General features: G+C 47.2%; 1 protein-coding gene across 1 annotated transcript in view; it reads right to left on the reverse strand.

Annotated features, from left to right (window-relative positions):
* The window catches only part of LOC127610325 (gamma-aminobutyric acid receptor subunit pi), a 66,293-nt gene that overhangs the window by 41,582 nt on the left and 2,488 nt on the right, over positions 1 to 22,223 (reverse strand). Inside the window, exon 2 of the mRNA XM_052080317.1 lies at positions 7,020 to 7,109. Within this exon, the coding sequence (XP_051936277.1) occupies positions 7,020 to 7,072 (53 nt within the window). The 5' untranslated portion in view covers positions 7,073 to 7,109. The remainder of the gene's footprint in view (positions 1 to 7,019; positions 7,110 to 22,223) is intronic.

Raw genomic sequence — 22,223 nt, forward strand, 5'->3', positions numbered from 1 at the left:
CCAACGAGCCCCACCTCCAGGCCTGGCTCCAGAGGGGGGCCCCGGTGACCCGCGTCCGGGCAAGGGAAACTGGATACCATTGATTTTATTTGTCATTAAGGGGCTTTGTGAGCCGTGCTTTGTCTGGTCCCTCACCTAGGACCTGTTTGCCATGGGTGACCCTGCCAGGGGCATAAAGCCCCAGACAACTTAGCTCCTAGGATCATTGGGACACACAAACCCCTCCACCACGGTAAGGTGACGGCTCACGGAGAGGTTTTTTTTTTTTTTCCTGCATTTGTAAAATGTCTTCACCCTTTGTCTGCCCCCGAGTGATTTGCCATGCCCAACCCATCTTCAACAGAGTCCCTTTTTCGATACCATCATTTACACTTTATCAGTGGTGTCAGGGGACTCATCCAGAGCAAGTGAAATGTGCTCTTCATTTTTTTTTAATCAAATCACAAAGCTGATAAAGTAGATCATCAGCTAGTACGTCAGTCCATCTGGCTGTTGTTAAATCAGAGATACGGTTCAGTTTAGTTTTAACTGTCATTTCATCTTTTAGTTTGCCCTCAAAAAAGTCAGGCATGCGTTCTTGTATTATTTTTGCTTCTCAAAGTAGCTTTTTGTGTTGACTAAAAACCATGTCAATCAAAGTGAGCACTCGGTCCCTTTTTATTCTTGTCATAGAAGTGAACAGAATCCTGCTTGCAGCTTAATATGACAAATTCAGTGCAGTGTTATTTTTCTTGTTCTTGTTTTGTCTCCTAACATACTAAAACAAATCGTATGCTATTAGCAGGGAGAATTAACTCAAACTTTTCAATCCACTCTAAGTTTAATTGCCGATTTTCAATTGTACTTTTCTTTGACCAGCGAATTTGGAGCTGGCCATTTTTATTTTATTTTATTATTATTATTATTATTATGGTGTGTTTGTTTTTTACAATAAAGTAATGTCCACAAGATATGCAACATTTAAAAAACACAAAAGTTCAAACTTGCACTGGCTGACCAAACCAAAATTCATAAAATAGGTGTTTTTTGCATCGTAGATGAGTTGTGACAGCAGCTTCGCGTGAAGAATATATCAGTGATGTTGATCGTGTCTGTCTATCTTTCACAGCCTTCAAACTGTCGATTTAGTCATTATGTGTAATTATTAAGGACAATCAAGACCTTCTTTAAAATTAAATGTCTTAGGTCAAGGCTATGCGAAACTGTAATAACACATGCAACGGAAAAAAAATACAGGATACAGTTTGCCGCGTCTTTAGCAAAGCCGTCTCTTGCAGCAAGACCATTATTTATGTATTTACCATGAACTCAGCTTGCATGCACAGTGTCATTGAGCTCCAGGGTGCAATTAATAGCACTACTCTATAAAGCTGATGCTTTGGCCAAAATCTTCACTTCCATGAAAATACTTTATAGGGTGGCCAGAGATCTTATTTAAGCTTTTAATAGCGAGATTATGTGGAAAATGTACTTCAGCAAGGAATCAGAAGGACTGTATGCCTTCAAATGGATTAGGTTGTACCATGGTGCTCCTTCATTTAGATCAACCCACATTTTATTCATTTATTTATTTATTGGTTTATTCATTCCAGGCTTCTCTGCCATTAAGAAAACATACTCATTCAAGTCTAAAGGCACTTCCAGACCAACACTCACTCTCATAACCCAAACGGTTGCACGTCCAGCATATAAGAAATTAGTCAGTGGAAGCAATTACAAGTGGCATCGTTGAACTGTTACGAAAGCAAAATGATTTGTTTTGAACCTACACCAGCCAACCACAAAATTAACACATGTGTGCAATATAGTATCAGGAAAGTACAAGAGCTAAGTAAAGCAGTCTGCCTTTACAGAATATAAGGTTACATTTTAACCGACACTCTCATAAAGTCGTGAAATGAATTAACCACTGTGTTTGTTGTTGTAGTCAAAGTCTCCAATTGTGTAGAAGTGATAGTCTAAGTGGGACTGAAAAAGCTACTGAGAGTTATGGTCATGGTGGCAGCATTGCTTTATATATATGAATGACACACTATCAACTGCAATAGTACAACGTGTTTTCCAGTCATGTTGTCATTTGTTATTGTGCCCCCATGCAGTGGTGATGCAGGTGATGGTGAGCTGCATTTAGTCAATGAGAACAGACAGAACCCTGTTGTTTGAAGCTTTCCATAAAATGGAATAGTGAGTGAAATATTAGTGTCAATGAAACCTTGCCTAATTGCTTTGCAAGATTAAATTGGGAGAGAATCCCAACAGTGGGAAGCTATTGTTCCAGATAGGGGACCTACAATTAAGCCTGATGAATATGGCAAAGGGAGTTCAGTCAGCATTGCATCATGAATAAATGGAAAAGTTAAACCATAGATCAGTTTAAGTTGGTCAATGAGAAGAAAGTCTTGCAACACGAGAAGCTCTTCAAATCAAATGACATGAACTTTATTACATGACATAATCTGTTGTCAAGAGATTCAACGGCTGATAATCATATGCAAGTGTTTCATCTCTTCCATAAGGTATTCTAAAAACGGTCCCAAAGATTTTTATGAATTAAAATGGATGAAATGACTAAGGGCAACAAAGCTAACGGCAAGATGTCTGCAATTTGTGTTGGAAAATACTCTCCGTTGTATCTGTAACCCGTTCCATACAACCAAGCGTATGTCAAGCCTCACTGGAGCGGAATTATCATTATTTTAACTCATGCAGCATTAAAGCGACAAACATACAAAACATAGTTCGAACCCAGGATAGCAATTGCTCAGATGCCATTGGGGCAATCGCTGAATATGTAACAGAACAGATGAGGAGGAAATTAAACGAAAGGATGAAAGCGCTTGCCCTTGCGTCTGTTTAGAAGCACTTGTCTTCATCTTCACGAGGAAACAAAACCAACAACTAGCAGATCCATTCAAATAGTTCATTCATGCCTCAGTGATGTGTTGTGGTAGATGAACGACTTCCATGACTCTTTATGTGTACGCATTTTGTAAAAGAAAATTTGGAAGGAAGAAATGGCTTGGGGGTTTTCTGGTCCTGTCAAGGTCACCATGTGCGTTTGTAAAATGGATGTCGAACATTTACTGTAGTCCAGTGCTCGAGTGAAATATATCGTTATTAATTGCACAAAGGCTGTCCAGCCTCTGATCTTTGGCTTCGCTGATAGACTGCATAGTATTGCAGATTAGGTCTGCGGGGTCATATACAAAAAGATTCATGGAGCATACAATTGTATTAAAGTACTTTAAAACGTAATGTTTTGAGAGGTCAAAATGAACAGAACAGAACAACTGCTTTTGGAGTATTTTCGGTGCTGTGTAGTGGTACACTAGGCTGGCTCGTGAGCGGGTAGCGTGGGATTGATTCCCACTCACTGATGGTGTATATGTGTGTGTGTCAATGGTTGTTTGTCTCTATATTTGACTTGCTGCTGACTGGCGACCAGTTTGGGGTGTAGTCTGCCTTTCACCCAAAGTTAGCTGGGATAGGCTCAACATCAGCCGCAACCCTGTTCAGGATAAGCAGGGTTGAAAATGGATGGATGGATGGGTGCTGTGTTTTGTTTTTTATTTTTTGGATGAGCTTTGAGTGAATGCTCATCTCTGAAGCTCAGACACAGTGAGAAGGAGGAATAGAGGCTTTTATTTTATTTTTTGCAGACAATAGACAAATGTGGCACAAAATATCCCATCATCCTTATGAAGCCTGTGCTGGTGCGTCTTTGGATTGGATCTCTGCAGGTCTAATTTGTGTTCAACAGCATCATGAAACCGTTAATGGAATTTTAATGGTCACGCTCTGAAAACTGGAGTTGATTGTGATTGTCGAGTGAGCCTTTATAGTCCACACAGAAATGATACAGCCTCCTCTCACTACATCACAGTATCAATTGCATCCCTTCGTGGTAGCGGTATATATCTCGATATAAATTTAAGCGTAAAAATATATTAAAATAATATTTTTTTCATTTTTACATCCATCCATTTTCTGAACCGCTTTATATTTGCAAGGGTCGTGGGTATGCTGGAGCTTATACCCACTATCTTCAAACCCTGCACCTCTGTGCACTGTGATGCAGATGTGCTTACCAGTCGACCACCGTGGGCGTACAATTTGAGCATTTCTCTCACGCTGAGCAGTGCTCAGGGAAGGTGTTAGATACAAAGATGTAATCAACATGCATTACCACAATCGGATGGTACGGTCAAATTCAGTTTCCTCTAAACTGAGCTGGTGAGCAATTCTGCACATCTCTCGCCCTCCCAATACACACAATGACGCTGGCCAGCACCACACACATTGTGATGTTTATCCTCTCATTCCATCATTTCTACCACAGTTTAATCAACAAACAGGACACCACACCATTCCCACTTCCCTTACTGTTTCAGCAGCGAAAGGTGCAGACTCCGTTCTTATGTTATAGTTTACTTTGAAGCATACATTGACACAAGCTAACACTCAGTCACCACTGAGAAGATGCTGTAGGTGACACGCGGATCATTTCATTTAGGAAATCCAAACATGGCCCCATTTCTCCTGTTTCAGAGGTCAATTGACTCCCAATTTTTTTCGAAGTTTTATTAAATTATAGGTTTTCTATTGTTTATGTGTGCACAATGTGGAATCATATTTATACAGATTGTATTGAGACTTAATTAGTTCAGCTTAAAATTACCTGTGTGCTGAAATAAAAGTAACAAACTGGGGTTGATTGTATTCATGTCACAAATGTCTATCAATGATATGTTCTATTTTGATATATAGGTTTTTTTCATTTTGGGGTTTTATAACTTCATATAACTTGTTCGCATGATTCCATATATATATATATATATATAATATATATATTAGAGCTGTCAAACGATAAATATTTAATCTAATTAAAAATGGAACTGTCATAATTAACTCAAATGAACTAAAAAATGAATTGTGATTACTCACACATTTTTTATCGTTTCTGAATTTCCTTTTACATTTTTGTCCTATTTCTTCCCCATTTTAATGCTCTCGTCAACATGGAATCATGCATCAGTTTTCTATGTGCCAAATGCAAATAAATATTTACTGAAATAACAATTTCGATTTTCAATTTTACATGAACATTTTTCACTTGGTGCAGTTATTCACACATAATCTCTCACACAATATTACTGTCCATCAATAACGGTGAAATTTGTCACACAACAGCTGCTTGAACAGCTTTTTTTATGAAATCAAAACAGAGCAATATAACATTATAAAGTGCACATCTAAGGTACACTAGTACTCAGCCTATAGTGGATTTAAACCATGGTTGTATACTTCATTTTTCTCAAGTTTGCTTTCAACACAGCAGTCTGTTTCTGTATGTTTGTTGAAGAATAACGAGACACCGCACACCAGTGTTCATTATGTGCCGCTGTATTTGAAACTGCCGGCCGTACAAACAAGCACAACACTTCCCCCGTGCTGCAGGAGCAAACCATTCTGAAAGGGGGCGGGGGTTCACTCCCTCTAACACAGTCAGGCTATGTTGATTGTGTTGGTCCTTCTTGCGCGGAAGTCTCTCTACGGTTTTGTGTAGACCTCATTTCGAATGACTACACTTGGTTCGATGACAACAATGGAGACATTTTACTTTCGCTAGGTCGCTACCACTGTAGCGCACTGTCACTGTCAGACGAACACAGAGAAGCTCCACCCGCTCTATTTATATGGACACAGCACACTGTAACCTTCCACACAAAATAGTTCCAAACAAGTAACAATCGCGTCAGTGCCATACATCGTATACCTGTATGATACAGAGAGAGAGAGAAGAACAGATAACTTTTCAGTGGAGCAATATGGTGACTTTTTAAATGTAAACTTTCCATTCATAAACTCTTTAAGTATCTGTTTTCGGTGTCTCGCACTGCCGTGGCTGGCAAAACAGACATGGGCGTGGACTTCTGCAGCGCGCTTGTTGTTTTGTTTCTGGTGTATTTATAGAGCAACGTAACATCCGCTTGTGGCGTGTGCCGCGTTAATCTCGCGAGAAAATTTTTAATCCCATTAAAATTCAGTTAAATTAATGCCAATAAAAACACACAAAACTGACAGCTCTAATATATATATATATATACATATATATAAATGTTCACAGATTTTGAACAGGTGTGATACTATTTTGGTCACCATGTGCATGTCTAATGTGGCTCACCATAGTCCAAGGGATGCTCAAAGAGCTTGTGTGTATGCTCATACACATGGAAAATTCAAGAGAACATTATTACAAATCTTTACCTTTCGGCAAATTCATACCTTTGAATATACCGTCTATATCGCGCACCCTTTCCACTGTATGCTCTCCTTTTCTCACCTCACATAAACATTTCAAATTAGAATTTGAAATTTGAATTTGACAAAAAAAATTCGGAAACAGAAATAGAATCACTGAAGTCCATGCAGAAGATTGAAAGTCGCAAGGTACAATTATCATTAACTGCAAGCAGACCTCCACAGGTGGATGATGTGAAGTTGCCCAGGTTGATCACAAAACACCGCCGTAAAATGGGCACTTGGAGACCGTGTTCCATCCCCATGACATATGCTGTTGCGAGGGTGATTTTAAAGGTACAGTAAAATTTATAATAATAATAATAATAATAATGCATTGATTTCAACAAACTCTGAGGTTTCAATGAATACTGTTATATTTATGAATGGAATGCAATGAGAGCCACCACACATATCCGTACAGCTCAGAATCTGTTTGCCTGCACATCGCTCAAATTCCACAAAATGGCGTCACATCACCTGCATCACAACTTAGACCTGCTTCTAGCTAGTCTAAAGTTAAATCTACTTTCAGCCACCAAATAGTCAGGTGTGCCAGGTGCGTGTGAAAGACTACGTCCTCAGTCCAGTGGAATACCGAGCATGGTGCCCTAGCGCACTTGTCCATCGCCAAAAGTAGAGCCAATTATGATTCTGTCGTTAAGTTTTGTGTTTGCAAATTTCAACAATTGTATATCGTCTTCTGTAAGCCATCTTACCTGCTAATGAGGAGCGCAGAGAAAAAGGTCCCTGCAGATATAAATAGACCCATGGCTGCAGAGTAAGTAAGAAGCTGTAGAGATTGGGATCTGGAGCAAGAAACAGAGAACATTTTAGCATACAAGTTAGCATGATGCAAGACTTGATAGAATGTGTTGCCTTTCAAAATAATACTGTTGTCTGCAGCTAAAAAAAACGACGCAGGAAAGTGCTTGTGCTTAACAACAGCCTCGAAAATACCACGGCTATTTCAGAACAAATTCAGACCAAGCATCACAGACAGTCTTGCTGATTGCTCAAAATATCGTCAAATATACATTAGTTTAGCTCAAATGAAAGAAAAGAATAGCCCCTGGCTCTCTGACCTCAAAAGACCCAGTATCTTTATGTATGCTCCTTTTACAGCAGTGAGATACAATGTTGGCATGCCTTTGAGATATTCCCTATATAGCATAGAGCCTGTGTGGCTCAAAGCCACGGTCACGTCTTGCTCGAAAAGCGAAAAGGAGCAGTGCAGTTTCCGCCAAGTGGGTGTCTCAGAAGTCTCAGAAGATGAAAGTAATCAGAAAACCCTCCGAGAGTTGTCTGCTCACCACTTGTCCGGACTCCCGTAGAAGGCAAATTTGGCAAAGGAAATATTGACAGATGTTACTTCATGTTGAATGTACATTTATGGCAACCGCAGGTTAAATGTCGTGAAGAGAAACAATTATTTCCACTCGCTTCCACAACAAAAACAATGTAGATTCTTCGATTAACAATGCTGTCTGTTTTTAGAATATGGAAGAAAACAATGTTTTGTAGAATTGCGAATTATATCAACGAGGATGGCCAAGTCCTGAACCATTTTCTGACAAAGTGTCCTCTTGTGTGAAGCAGGCGCTTCAGATGTGTCCAACTTACTTTTTTAATTACTTTTTAAGGCTATCGCTGACCTGAAAATTTATCTGCAAGTACCTTAACATAAATTAACGTTTTGCATGATCTGACAAAAAATGTTTTTTTTTTCCCCCCAACAAGTTATTTATTCATGTATTTATTCATGTATTCATTCTTTAAGCCCTTGGAGTCTCTGGGCATGATTTTTGTAGGGAGGAGCCCGTGTGCTTGGCGTAAAAAATGGGCACAACTTCATTTTTGTGCGGGGCAAGTCTAATTTAGGGTGTTTGTGAATTTAGTAGGCGACACTGTGCGTTGCTCGGTGTTCCACCAGCCCGAAGGCATTTTCTACTCCCCTCCCTTGGCTCACCCCCCAATTTGGTAAGAAAGAAGAGACTAAATTTTAGACGACCTAAGAGTAAGTCTAAGTTCTGACGCAGGAGGGGTCATGACAAAGTCGAATGAGATTTTGCTGTATTTGATGGAGGTGCAGCAAGACAGATTCGTCATGCTGTAGATGTATGTGGCCAATGTCATTGTATTTCCTTCATATATATAACAACAGTGTTTGTGTGTGTGTGCGTGTGTGTGTATGGCTAAACTATTTTTACACTGTTGGCTATGAAGACTTTTAAAATGTTAAAAATGCTTTTTGTTTTGTCAATAAAGAAATTATGAGTATATAATGGTGACAGTTTGTCCCAGGGAGGAAATTCCTATTTGTGAAAAAAATACATAAGGAAACGTTTGGAAAGCTCCCACTTTGCTCCAGAAAAAAACTCTATGCATCAATTAATGCACTTGGAAAAGAAAATAAGTTGATTCCTTTCACACCACAAATAACACGTGTTGTGCTAGAAAAGCTTCATTTGTATGTTGCATGTTCGTTACTGTATTTACTTTTAAAGACATAAATGATCACAATAAATCATATGTAGTACAAATAATTATTTTCCTCACAACTAGTTTGTGTTCACATTTAACTTCTTTATCTTCAAGCGAGACAATGACTTTTCTCGGGGGGTAATGAACATACAGGCACACAGACCTGAATATTATCAGTGAATATTTGGGAACCGATGAAGAAATCCATATTCTGCTAATTCAATTGTGGACAGGGGAAGAGGTGCGCAAACCATTCCGCCCCACCGTTCTGAGATTTCTGCTTGCAGAAGTGTATATATTATCTGTTTCGTTGGGTGGTGTGCAGAAACAAAATGCACGAGTGCAAATGCAGCTCCATCATCATGATAAGTATCATAAATTGAAAAAATAAAGTAAAAACTAGATAAGAAGTGCATGTTAACAAGTGATTTACGTCCATCCAATTAACTCTCTGATTGTGTTTAGCTGTTAAATCCTATCATTCTGAATAGAAGTGCAATGAATTATCAATTAATGGAGAACTAATAATCAAATTCACAAATAATTACTTTTTTCTCACTGATGATTCGTTTAGATACCTTTTTTGATTTAAAATTATCCAAATGTGTTTTCCTTGTTGACTCAAAATATATTTTTTGCTTTTACTTTGGAATGCAATGACCAACATTTTTGCCTATTTTCTGACTTGTTCCAGACCAAACCAGCAATTAACCCATCATTAATTTTTGGTTGCGCATTTTCAATACTCTCAATCTGGATGGACATTTAAACATGTTTTTAATCCGATTAATCAATGAATTGATGAAATAATCAAAATATTTATACATCCATTCATTTTTTCAATCAGCTTATCCTCACAAGGGTCATGGGGGGTGCTGGAGACTATCCCAGCTGTCTTCAGGCAGTAGGCGGGGACACCCTGAACTGGTTGCCAGCCAATCGCAGGGCACACAGAGACAAACAACCATTCGCGCTCACACAGTGTTCCATTAACCCACCATGCATGTTTTTGGAATGTGGGAGGAAACCGGAGTAGGGAGAACATGCAAACTCCACACAGGGAGGCCGGAGCTGGAATTGACCTATGCACTGTGAGGTCGGCACGCGAACCACTCTCCACTGGGCCACCCCGAAGGATTAATCAATTTTTAAAATAATTGTTAGTTGCAGCCCTAATGCTATTGTTTCAGCTTGAACTGAGGTACATGCCCATCCGATGGTGAGCCTCCCGAGAGTTGGATCACTACGGCTGTGAAAATCAATGTGGTGGAGGCAGCTCAATACTGCACACAGTAAATAGTCAAGTAATGCAGGAGAGAATGACATTAGCTTTGGAGAAACATTTTGATACATACTTTGAAATCAATATTTGTGTCACGTCGCGTGTCCGCCAGCAGGTGGCGGGTTTTCTCACCCGCCATCTGCACACCTGTCCGTAATTTCGGGCTGATTACCCTCCTATATTAATGAGACTCCGGCAGTTCTCCCACTGCCGGAGAATTCCTCACCGTGCCATTGATCTCTCGTGCTAACTCCTCAATTTGTAGATTACTCGTTGCCTTCTTGCCTTGCGGCCTTGACTCTTGCCATTCGCGTTAGTCACTAAATTGAATTCTTAGATATTGCCTAATCAGTAGCTCCTCGCACTTTGTTTTTCAGCGAGCGTTTTCAGTTGTTTCCTTATTTCTTCCCTGGTCCTTATTTGACCAGCGTTTTGTGTTTCCGTTTTTTCCCTGTCGGGCTCTTTCTGTTTTTTGTCATTAAAGACACTCTTTGCTTTGAGAAAATTCTTTCGTTGTCTGTTTTCCGGGGATCCAATCCTTTATTTTTTCGTTCTGCACGGAGCGATCATTATCGCTTCGGGCAGATCGTGACAGAATTCTCCGGCCACCATGGATCCCGCAGACATCGAAAAAAATTTTTCCGCTCTTTCCCGACAAGAGCAACAGATGAGTCAGCAGGGCCAAGCCATTAGGGAACTCCGTGGCGCGGTCTCCATGCTGGCTCATCGGTCCGATGATTTAGAACCTCGGTTGGTCCGGGTGGAAGAGCGGAGACCATCTCCCCCCGGGGTTCATTCTATTATTCCCGAAGCGCCCTCCTCATATCCCGTTATGACGAGGGAGCCATCGCTTCCACACCCCCCTCGCTACGGGGGCGAGCACGGGCAGTGTGGACACTTCCTCCACCTGTGCTCTCTCATATTCGACCTACAGCCTTCTGCCTATGCTAATGACGCCGCCAAGGTGGCTTATGTCATGAGTCTGTTAACAGGTCCGGCGGCATCGTGGGCGACTGCGACCAGTGACGCCAAGCCGAATCTCCGTACCTCGTTCCCCGACTTCGTGGCTGCGTTCCGCCGGGTGTTCCATCATCCCGTGCGAGGCAGAGAGGCAGAGGGCCGGCTACTCGCCCTCCGCCAGGGAGAGCGATCGGTAGCGGATTACTCCATCGAGTTCCGGATCCTGGCCGCCCAGAGTGGATACGATGATCGGGCGCTGTGTGGCCTGTTTCGCCGCGGGCTAAACCCTCAACTCAAGGACGAGCTGGCGACCCGCGACCACAGCACCAACCTGGAGGAATTAATCGACCTCTCCCTCCTCATGGACAATCGCCTGAGGGAGCGAAGCCGGGAGCGTGGAGGTGATCGGTCCCAGTTCCGACGAACACCCACGGAGGAACAGGTGCAGCTGGGAGGCAGGGACGCTGGTGCGGAGGAAAGAAAGCGTCGTTTCAGCGACCGAGCGACGACTGACGGCGTTCCACCATCTCCTCACGCCGCAACCAGCCATCCGGGGTCGTCACCCCCTGCCCACCAGGAGTACTGTGAGTCACGACCGCGCGCGCCCCCCTTCGAGTCTAGGCGAGTCGACTCGCGGCCTGGACACCCCAACAGACTCGAACTCGAGGGGGAGATATTAACGGGGTCCCGGTCGTGGCGGGTTCGGGCTCTGGTTGACTCGGGGGCTGATGACTGTATAATGGACACCGATCTCGCATCCGAGCTGGGTTGTTCCGTGGAGAGGTTGATAGATAGGAAGCGGGTTTGTGATCTTGATGGGCGCCTCCTGGCGGTAGTTACGCATAGGACGGAGCCGTTGAAACTTCTACTGTCCGGCAACCATGTCGAACATCGCCGTTTTTACCTAATGCCGTCTCGCAATGCCCCGATCGTTCTCGGGTTACCCTGGCTGAAGACGCACAATCCCGTGATTTCCTGGGCGCGCCCAGCGATAGACAGCTGGAGCCCATATTGTTACCAGCACTGTCTTCAATCGGCCGTCGGGAAGCATGAACGTGTCACGCCCCCCGAGGAGATCTGCCTTGACGGAGTGCCGGATTGCTATCGGGATCTAAAGGAGGTGTTCAGCGAGGATCGTGCCCACTCTTTGCCCCCACACCGCCCCTACGATTGTGCTATAGACCTGCAGGCGGGCGCTCCGTTGCCGACCTCGCGGCTGTATCAGGTGTCCCAACCCGAGCGCGAGGCATTGACGGAGTACATCAACAGCTCGCTCGCCGCAGGTCTTATTAGACCATCGCGTTCACCGTTAGGGGCGGGTTTTTTCTTCGTAGGGAAGAAAGACAAGACCCTGCGACCCTGCGTAGACTATCGGGGATTAAACGAGATAACAATTAAGAATAGATACCCGCTACCCTTGCTGGACTCCGCCTTCGCCCCATTGCAGTCAGCCACCATTTTCTCCAAATTAGACTTGCGCAGCGCTTACCACTTGATTCGCATCCGGGAGGGTGACGAGTGGAAGACGGCTTTTAAGACCCCTCTGGGTCATTTTGAATACCTGGTTATGCCTTTTGGGCTCACCAACGCCCCTGCCGTTTTTCAAAATCTAATTAATGATGTGCTAAGGGACATGATAAACATCTTTTGTTTCGTTTACCTTGACGATATTTTAATTTTTTCCCAGTCACTACACGAGCACCAGCAACACGTTAGGCTGGTGCTGCAACGTCTACTGGAGAACCGGCTCTTCGTCAAGGCAGAAAAGTGTGAATTCCATGTCCCCGTCATCTCCTTCCTAGGGTTCATTATTGAACAGGGCAGGTTAAGGGCGGACCCCATTAAGACGCGTGCAGTCACTAACTGGCCGGTTCCGTCCAATCGCAAGGAACTGCAGCGCTTTCTGGGGTTCGCCAACTTCTACCGACGCTTTATCCGCGGTTATAGTCAGAAGGCGCTCCCCTTAACCCGCCTTACGTCCATCAAAACCCCATTTAAGTGGGATTCGACCGCGGATGCGGCGTTCGCAAACCTGAAGGCGGCGTTCACCAGTCCCCCCGTACTACAGCACCCTGATCCTGATCTCCCCTTTATCGTGGAGGTGGACGCCTCGGATTCGGGGGTGGGGGCTGTGCTGTCCCAGCGCTCTCCGGTCGACCAGAAGTTGCACCCCTGCGCCTTCTTCTCCCGTCGACTCAGTGCCGCTGAGTCCAATTACGACGTGGGCAACCGTGAACTGTTGGCAGTTGTGACCGCCTTGCAGGAGTGGCGGCACTGGCTCGAGGGGGCAAAGGAACCCTTTACGGTCTACACGGATCATAAGAACCTCGCCTACCTCCGCTCCGCCAAAAGACTGAACGCCCGTCAGGCCCGGTGGGCCCTCTTCCTTACCAGGTTCGACTTCATCCTCACCTACTCTCCCGGGTCTAAGAACACCAAGCCCGACGCCCTCTCCCGTCTCCACGAGCCTGCGGGGAGGGATCGATCCCCGGAGACCATCCTCCCGGCCCGGTGCGTCGTGGGGGCCGTCCAGTGGGAGGTTGAGCAGCGGATCCAGGCAGCCCTGGAGGGGGTTCAGGTGCCGACGGAGTGCCCAGCAGGGAGGCTATTCGTACCTCCTCCCTTACGATCTGAAGTTCTGCAGTGGGGACATGGGTCCAAGGTGGCGTGTCATCCCGGGGTGAACCGGACTGTGCAACTCGTCGCCCAGCGTTTCTGGTGGCCGGAGCTCCGCAACGACGTGACGGAGTTCGTCAAGGCCTGCACCTCCTGCGCCTGCGGCAAATCGTCCCATCAGCCGCCGGCGGGACTGCTCCAGCCGTTGCCCATTCCTCCTCGCCCGTGGTCCCACATCGCCCTGGACTTCGTCACGGGTCTCCCGCCTTCCCGGGGTCGAACTGTCGTACTCACGATCGTGGACCGCTTCTCCAAGGCGGCTCATTTTGTTCCTTTGTCCAGGTTGCCGTCGGCGCTGGAGACCGCCGACCTCCTTGTCGAACACGTCTTCCGTCTCCACGGCATTCCACTGGACATTGTCTCGGACCGGGGGCCCCAGTTCGTATCCCGCGTCTGGAAGCAGTTCTGCCGGTCCCTCGGGGCCACGGCCAGTCTGACCTCGGGGTACCACCCCCAGTCCAATGGACAAGCCGAGCGTGCCAACCAGGATCTGGGGGCGGCCCTCCGCTGTGTGTGCCTTCACCGTCCCTCATCCTGGGTCGACCACTTACCCTGGGTGGAGTACGCGCACAACACACTCGTCTCTTCTGCCACTGGTAGGTCCCCCTTCATGGCCGCCTACGGGTACCAGCCGCCGCTGTTCCCGTCCCAGGAGGGGCAGGTGGAGGTCCCCTCTGTGCAGCACCACCTCAAGCGGGCCCATCGCGTGTGGAAGGAGGCCCGGGCTGCGTTGTCCCGCACGGCGGCCAGGAACCAGCGGATCGCGGATCGTCGCCGGCGCCCGGCTCCTTCATACGTGGTAGGACAGAAGGTGTGGCTGGCGACTAGGGATCTTCGGCTGGCCGGCACGTCTGCGAAACTGGGACCCCGATTTACTGGACCGTTCGAGGTCGAGGCCGTCATCAGTCCGTCTGCAGTCAGGCTCCGGCTGCCGCCCACCATGAAGGTTCACCCCGTCTTCCACGTCTCCCTACTCAAACCCGTGTCTTCCAGTGACTTGGCTCCTCCTCCCACGCCGCCGCCCCCTCCGCGGGTCGTCGACGGTGACCCGGTGTACACGGTTCGTGCCATCCTGGACTCTCGGCGCAGGGGAAAGGGGTTCCAGTATCTGGTCGACTGGGAGGGCTACGGGCCTGAGGAGCGGCAGTGGGTGCCCCGCTCCTGGATCCTTGATCCATCCCTTTTGCGCGACTTCCACGCTACACATCCATCCAAGCCGGGTAGTCCGCCGGGAGGCGTCCATTGAGGGGGGGGTACTGTCACGTCGCGTGTCCGCCAGCAGGTGGCGGGTTTTCTCACCCGCCATCTGCACACCTGTCCGTAATTTCGGGCTGATTACCCTCCTATATTAATGAGACTCCGGCAGTTCTCCCACTGCCGGAGAATTCCTCACCGTGCCATTGATCTCTCGTGCTAACTCCTCAATTTGTAGATTACTCGTTGCCTTCTTGCCTTGCGGCCTTGACTCTTGCCATTCGCGTTAGTCACTAAATTGAATTCTTAGATATTGCCTAATCAGTAGCTCCTCGCACTTTGTTTTTCAGCGAGCGTTTTCAGTTGTTTCCTTATTTCTTCCCTGGTCCTTATTTGACCAGCGTTTTGTGTTTCCGTTTTTTCCCTGTCGGGCTCTTTCTGTTTTTTGTCATTAAAGACACTCTTTGCTTTGAGAAAATTCTTTCGTTGTCTGTTTTCCGGGGATCCAATCCTTTATTTTTTCGTTCTGCACGGAGCGATCATTATCGCTTCGGGCAGATCGTGACAATTTGTGTAATAGGCCTATACATAATGAATGATCAGCCACCTTGACGCAAGGAGGAGGACCACGCAAATCTGCATTTGTTCTTGTTTTACACTAGAGAGCAGCATGTGTCAGATACAATGGAGCCCATAACAAACTGTAGTAGAGATATTTGATATGTGACAAACCACAGACCTGCATCTGCTCTACTAGAATGACCAGCTACAAGAGAAGTGTCTCATTTTAAGAGTGGGAGTCTATTGTCAGTGGACATTTTGATTTAAAGCAGACTTGAAAAGGGCATAAAGAAATGCAACAATATATGTCAGGCAAAAATGAGTCACTCATATTTCTTTCTCATAGACACATACTGTATGAGTCACATCTGGCCTCAAAATATTCTACATTACTCAGTTATTGTCATTTCTACACTTTAGATCAGCAATTTACAAATGAATCCCTGAGTGGTTGTGTCAGAGCTCAAATGGCTCCAACCATATAATAGTAAGGTCTAGAAAATCACCATTGAATACATTTGAGCAAAGAACTGCTCTGCCTCAGCAGTTAGACTTCAACCAAAACCTTTCCGCAATGGCAATTGCAATCCAGCCTAAATAGTTAACAACTATTTAGGTAGACAAACGGTGAGAAACAAGGTGAGCTGAAGACACAATTTGATGTAAAGGAAACCAGACATCATTCACTACTTGGCCGGAGGCATGGCGATGGGAGGAAGAGAGGCGCGGAATAGCCAGGGCCTTAAGTAAAACCTGATTTGATATGTGTGGGGACTTCAAAATGTCCGTCCATTTCAATTGCACAACTTGATGAAGTTGGAGGTGATGTGAAGAAAAGAAATGGGAGCACATGTCTCAATCTCTGCGTGAAGTGTGGATCATGATTTAAAAAAAGACTGAATTCGCTAAAAAAGGTTCTCCTCAGTGGATGGGGAAATTATTCATAAAAAGCCATTTTAATTTGGTGCTATTCATGCACAAATCGATGAGTGTTTTTTTTCCTTTAATGTGAAAGGAGATTTGAATGTCCAAGGCTTAGAACCACAGACAAAGGATGATGCATTGCTCACACCCTTAATCCGATGTGACTATTATATTTTTTTTAACTCCTCAGCATCCAAACATCTAAGCTTTGGCCACATTTCTTTGACAAGTAATCCTTGAAAACGAAAGCCTGGGGGAAAACTGCTTCTCTGAAGAAGAATCTGGAGACTTTGGCATCAAGGTGGAAAATACCAGAAGGATTTATGTCATTGTGAAGCTCTACTTCAAACAAAACTGTGGTGTACTCATTGATGATTTCACTGCATGCAAGTGTCAGAAAGTGAATAGCATCTGGTCTCCCCATTCAGATAACACTGAGTAGGCAAATTCTCATGTGCATCTTGCAAGTCTAAGTACATAAAACAGTCAATAAGGAGCCAAAGGGACAATCTTGATGGATGAGATCTAGCATCTAGCCATTCATCCATTTTACATAACGCTTGCCCTCTTTGCGAACGTATCTCACTGAGCGACGAAGGTTTGCGCAAATATTGAATGTTGTTTTTTTGTCAGGGTTCCTTCAAATTTGGAAACAGTTGCAAAGATGTTCGCCGGACATTTCTAAACAGGTTGCAATACATACTGCTCAAAAAAATAAGAGGGAACACTTAAACAGCACTATGTAACTCCAAGTGTTCCCTTTATTTTTTGAGCAGGTAATATCCATCCATCCATATTACAATCCGCTTGTCCTCACGAGGGTCGCGGGTGCGCTGGAGCTTATCCCAACTGACTTTGGTCAGTAGGGGGGTACTCCCTGAACTGGTTTTCCAGCCAATTGCAGGGCACACATAAACAGACAAACATTCACGATCACAGCTGTGGACAATTTAGAGTGATCAATTAACCTACCTTCATGTTTTTGGAATGTGGGAGGAAAAACCAAAGTACCCGGAGAAAACCTGCACAGGAAAAACATGCAAACCCATTGAATCTAACCCATGACCTCTGCACTGTGAGGGATGTGCTAACCAATCAATGACTGTGCCCACTTATATATACATATACATCCATCCATCCATTTTCCAAACCGCTCTATCCTCACTAGGGTCGCAGGGGGTGCTGGTGCCTATCCCAGCTGTCTTCGGGCAGTAGGCGGGGGACACCCTCAACCGGTTGCCAGACAATCACAGGGCACACAGAAACGAATTCACGCTCACACTCACACCCACGGACAATTTGGAGTGTTCAATCAGTCTGCCATGCATGTTTTTGGAATGTGGGAGGAAACCAGAGGACCCGGAGAAAACCCACATAAGCACGGGGAGAACATGCAAACTCCACAGAGGAAGGTCGGAGCTGGAATTAAACCCTCTGCACTGTGAAGTCGACGTGCTAACCACTCGACTACCGGGCCACCATATATATATATATATATATATATATATATATATATATATGTGTGTGTGTCCCGACCTGATCTTGTTCTGGTCTGAGTCAAGTATTGGTTTAGGATAGTGTGGTCCTGTGCACACCACCACTAGTGATGCCCCTGCTAAATCTCAATAAACCAAAAACATTTTTAATTTCTGTCACCGATACTTGAGGTCCTCCATCTAAAAGAAAGAAACACAATAGCATTCGGGGCTCTGGAGTTCCGATAACACTTCCATTTGCCACACAACTCTATTTATGTAAATCACATTCCTCTAGCCTCCAGTCCCGGTTTGTGATGGTTGGCCTGCATTGTGAGATCTGAAAGTTGGCAGCTGGCAATTTAGAGCCAATGAGTGAACAAAAGCTGTACCAATTAACTATGCCCTGCAATATGTGTTTGTTCCAAAGATAAAAGGCAATGAGTGGTCGCTGACAAATACTTTGTGCAATTAGAGGAGGCCTTAGAGAAATGCAACATCATGTTTTGCAAAGATAACTGTCACGTTGTGCCCGAAGCGATTGACAGATCGCTTCGTGCACAACAAAAAATAAGGAAGTGGATCCCCGAGATAGCAGACAGAAAACGAGATCTTGTCAAAGAACAAAAAAGTCTTTAATACGGAACACAAAATACCCGACAAGAAGAATAACAAAAAGCGCTGGTCAAATAAGGACCAGGGTACAAATAAGGTGACAACAGAAAACGCTCGCGGAAAACAAAAGCGAGGAATATCTGAATAGACTATAGGAATAATTTAAATACAATCAATAATTGGTACGACGATACAATTGCCAAAAGGCTAGGAAGCAATGAGTAATATTAATTTAGGTTTTACTTTCGCGAAGGAACAATGGCGCGGGGTGGAATTCTCCGGCAGTGAGATGACTGCCGGAGTCTCAAAATAAAGGGGGGTAATCAGCCCGAAATTACGGGCAGGTGTGCCGAATGGCGGAGGAGAAGACCCGCCACCTGCTGGCGGACGCGCGACGTGACAGTACCCCCCCCTCAATGGACGCCTCCCGGCGGCCTACCCGGTTTGGAAGGGTGTGCAGTGTGGAAGTCGCGCAAAAGGGACGGATCAAGGATCCAGGAGCGAGGCACCCACTGCCGCTCCTCAGGCCCGTAGCCCTCCCAGTCGACCAGATACTGGAACCCCTTTCCCCTGCGCCGAGAGTCCAGGATGGCACGAACCGTGTACACCGGGTCACCGTCGACGACCCGCGGAGGGGGCGGCGGCGCGGGAGGAGGAGCCAAGTCACTGGAAGACACGGGTTTGAGTAGGGAGACGTGGAAGACGGGGTGAACCTTCATGGTGGGTGGTAGCCGGAGCTTGACTGCAGCTGGGCTGATGACGGCCTCGACCTCGAATGGTCCAGTAAACCGGGGTCCCAGTTTCGCAGACGTGCCGGCCAGGCGAAGATCCCTCGTTGCCAGCCACACCTTCTGTCCCACCACGTACGAAGGAGCAGGGCGCCGGCGACGATCCGCGATCCGCTGGTTCCTGGTCGCCGTGCGGGACAACGCAGCCCGGGCCTCCTTCCACACGCGATGGGCCCGCTTCAGGTGGTGCTGCACAGAGGGGACCTCCACCTGCCCCTCCTGGGACGGGAACAGCGGCGGCTGGTACCCGTAGGCGGCCATGAAGGGGGACCTACCCGTGGCAGAAGAGACGAGGGTGTTGTGCGCGTACTCCACCCAGGGTAAGTGGTCGACCCAGGATGAGGGACGGTGAAGGCACACACAGCGGAGGGCTGCCCCCAGATCCTGGTTGGCACGCTCGGCTTGTCCATTGGACTGGGGGTGGTACCCCGAGGTCAGACTGGCCGTGGCCCCGAGGGACCGGCAGAACCGCTTCCAGACGCGGGATACGAACTGGGGCCCACGGTCCGAGACAATGTCCAGTGGAATACCGTGGAGGCGAAAGACGTGCTGGATAAGGAGGTCGGCGGTCTCCAGCGCCGAGGGCAACCTGGACAGAGGCACAAAATGGGCAGCCTTGGAGAACCGGTCCACGATCGTGAGGACGACGGTCCTCCCACGGGATGGCGGTAGGCCCGTCACGAAGTCCAGGGCGATGTGGGACCAAGGACGAGGCGGAACGGGCAACGGCTGGAGCAACCCCGCCGGGGGCCGGCGTGAGGACTTGCCGCAGGCGCAGGAGGTGCAGGCACTGACGAAGTCCGTCACGTCCCTCCGGAGCTCCGGCCACCAGAACCGCTGGGCGACGAGTTGTATAGTCCGGTTCACCCCAGGATGACATGCGACCTTAGACCCGTGTCCCCACTGTAAGACTTCCGACCGCAGCGACGGAGGCACAAACAGCCTCCCCGTGGGGCATTCTGCCGGAGCCTGAACCCCCTCCAGAGCAGCTTGGATCCGCTGCTCAATCTCCCACTGCAAAGACCCCAAAATGCACTGGGCCGGGAGAATGGCCTCCGGAGACCGGTCCTTCTCAGCGGGGTCGTGGAGACGGGAAAGGGCGTCAGGTTTGGTATTTTTGGACCCTGGGGAGTAGGTAAGGATAAAATGGAAACGGGTGAAGAACAGGGCCCACCGGGCCTGACGGGCGTTCAGTCGTTTTGCGGAGCGGAGGTACTCGAGATTCTTGTGGTCCGTATAAACTGTGAAGGGCTCCTTCGCCCCCTCGAGCCAGTGCCGCCATTCCTGTAGGGCGGCTACCACGGCCAGCAGTTCTCGATTACCTACGTCGTAATTCGACTCGGCAGCGCTGAGTCGACGGGAGAAAAAGGCGCAGGGGTGCAGCTTCTGGTCGACCGGAGAACGCTGGGACAGCACCGCCCCCACCCCCGAATCCGAGGCGTCCACCTCTACGACAAACGGGAGATCAGGGACAGGATGTTGTAATACCGGGGGACTGGTAAACGCCGCCTTTAGGTCTTTGAATGCCGCGTCCGCGGCCGGGTCCCACCTAAAGGGGGCCTTAATAGATGTAAGCCGGGTCAAGGGGAGCGCTTTCTGGCTGTAACCGCGGATAAAACGCCGGTAGAAGTTTGCGAACCCCAAAAAGCGTTGTAATTCCTTACGGCTCGTTGGAACCGGCCAGTTAGTGACTGCCTGCGTCTTGCTGGGGTCTGCCCGTAACTTGCCCTGTTCGACAATGAAGCCCAGGAAAGAGATGACGGGTACATGGAATTCGCATTTCTCTGCCTTGACGAAGAGCCGATTTTCTAGTAACCGTTGTAACACCAGCCTGACATGTCGCTGGTGTTCCTGCAACGACCGGGAGAAAATTAAAATGTCATCGAGATAAACAAAACAAAAAATGTTCAACATGTCTCTTAACACGTCGTTGATAAGATTTTGGAAGACGGCGGGGGCGTTTGTCAGCCCGAAAGGCATGACTAAATATTCGAAGTGACCTAACGGGGTCTTAAAAGCCGTCTTCCATTCATCACCCTCCCGGATGCGGACCAAATGATATGCACTGCGTAAATCAAGTTTGGAAAAAATAGTGGCCGTTTGTAAAGGGGCGAAGGCGGAGTCCAGTAATGGTAGTGGGTACTTGTTTTTAATCGTGATCTCATTAAGCCCACGATAATCCACGCACGGTCGCAGGGTCTTGTCCTTTTTCCCCACAAAGAAAAACCCCGCACCTAATGGTGATCGCGAGGGTCTAATGAGACCTGCAGCGAGCGAGCTGTTTATATACTCCGTTAGCGCCTCGCGCTCGGGTTGGGACACCTGATACAGCCGTGAGGTCGGCAACGGAGCGCCCGGCTGCAGGTCTATGGCGCAATCGTAGGGACGGTGCGGGGGCAAAGCGCGTGCGCGATCCTCGCTGAAAACCTCACGAAGGTCCCGATAGCAATCTGGCACTCCGTCAAGGCAGATAGCTTCGGGGGTTTCGACACTGGTTCGTTCATGTTCCCCGATGGCCGATCGTAGACAGTGTTTATAACAATATTCGCTCCAACTGCCTACTGCTGGGCGCTCCCAGGAAATTACGGGGTTGTGTGTCTTGAGCCAGGGCAACCCAAGAATGACCGGAGCATTACGGGACCGCATTAAATAAAAACGGCGATACTCGACATGGTTACCGGAGAGGCGGAGTTTCAGTGGTTCTGTTCTACACGTAACTACCGCCAGGGGGCGCCCATCGAGATCACAAACCCGCTTCTTATTAGCCAACTCCTCAATACCACAACCCAACTCGGACGCGAGAGCTGTGTCCATAAAACATTCATCCGCCCCCGAGTCTACCAGGGCTCTAACCCGCAGCGACCGGGATTCCCCAAATATCTCCCCCTCGAGTTCCAGTCTGTTGGGATTTCCCGGCCGGGGGTCGATACGCCTTGGCTCGGGAGGTACTACGCGGGGTCGCGA

Source organism: Hippocampus zosterae, chromosome 11 (assembly GCF_025434085.1).
Source record: "Hippocampus zosterae strain Florida chromosome 11, ASM2543408v3, whole genome shotgun sequence".
Lineage (NCBI taxonomy): Eukaryota > Metazoa > Chordata > Actinopteri > Syngnathiformes > Syngnathidae > Hippocampus > Hippocampus zosterae.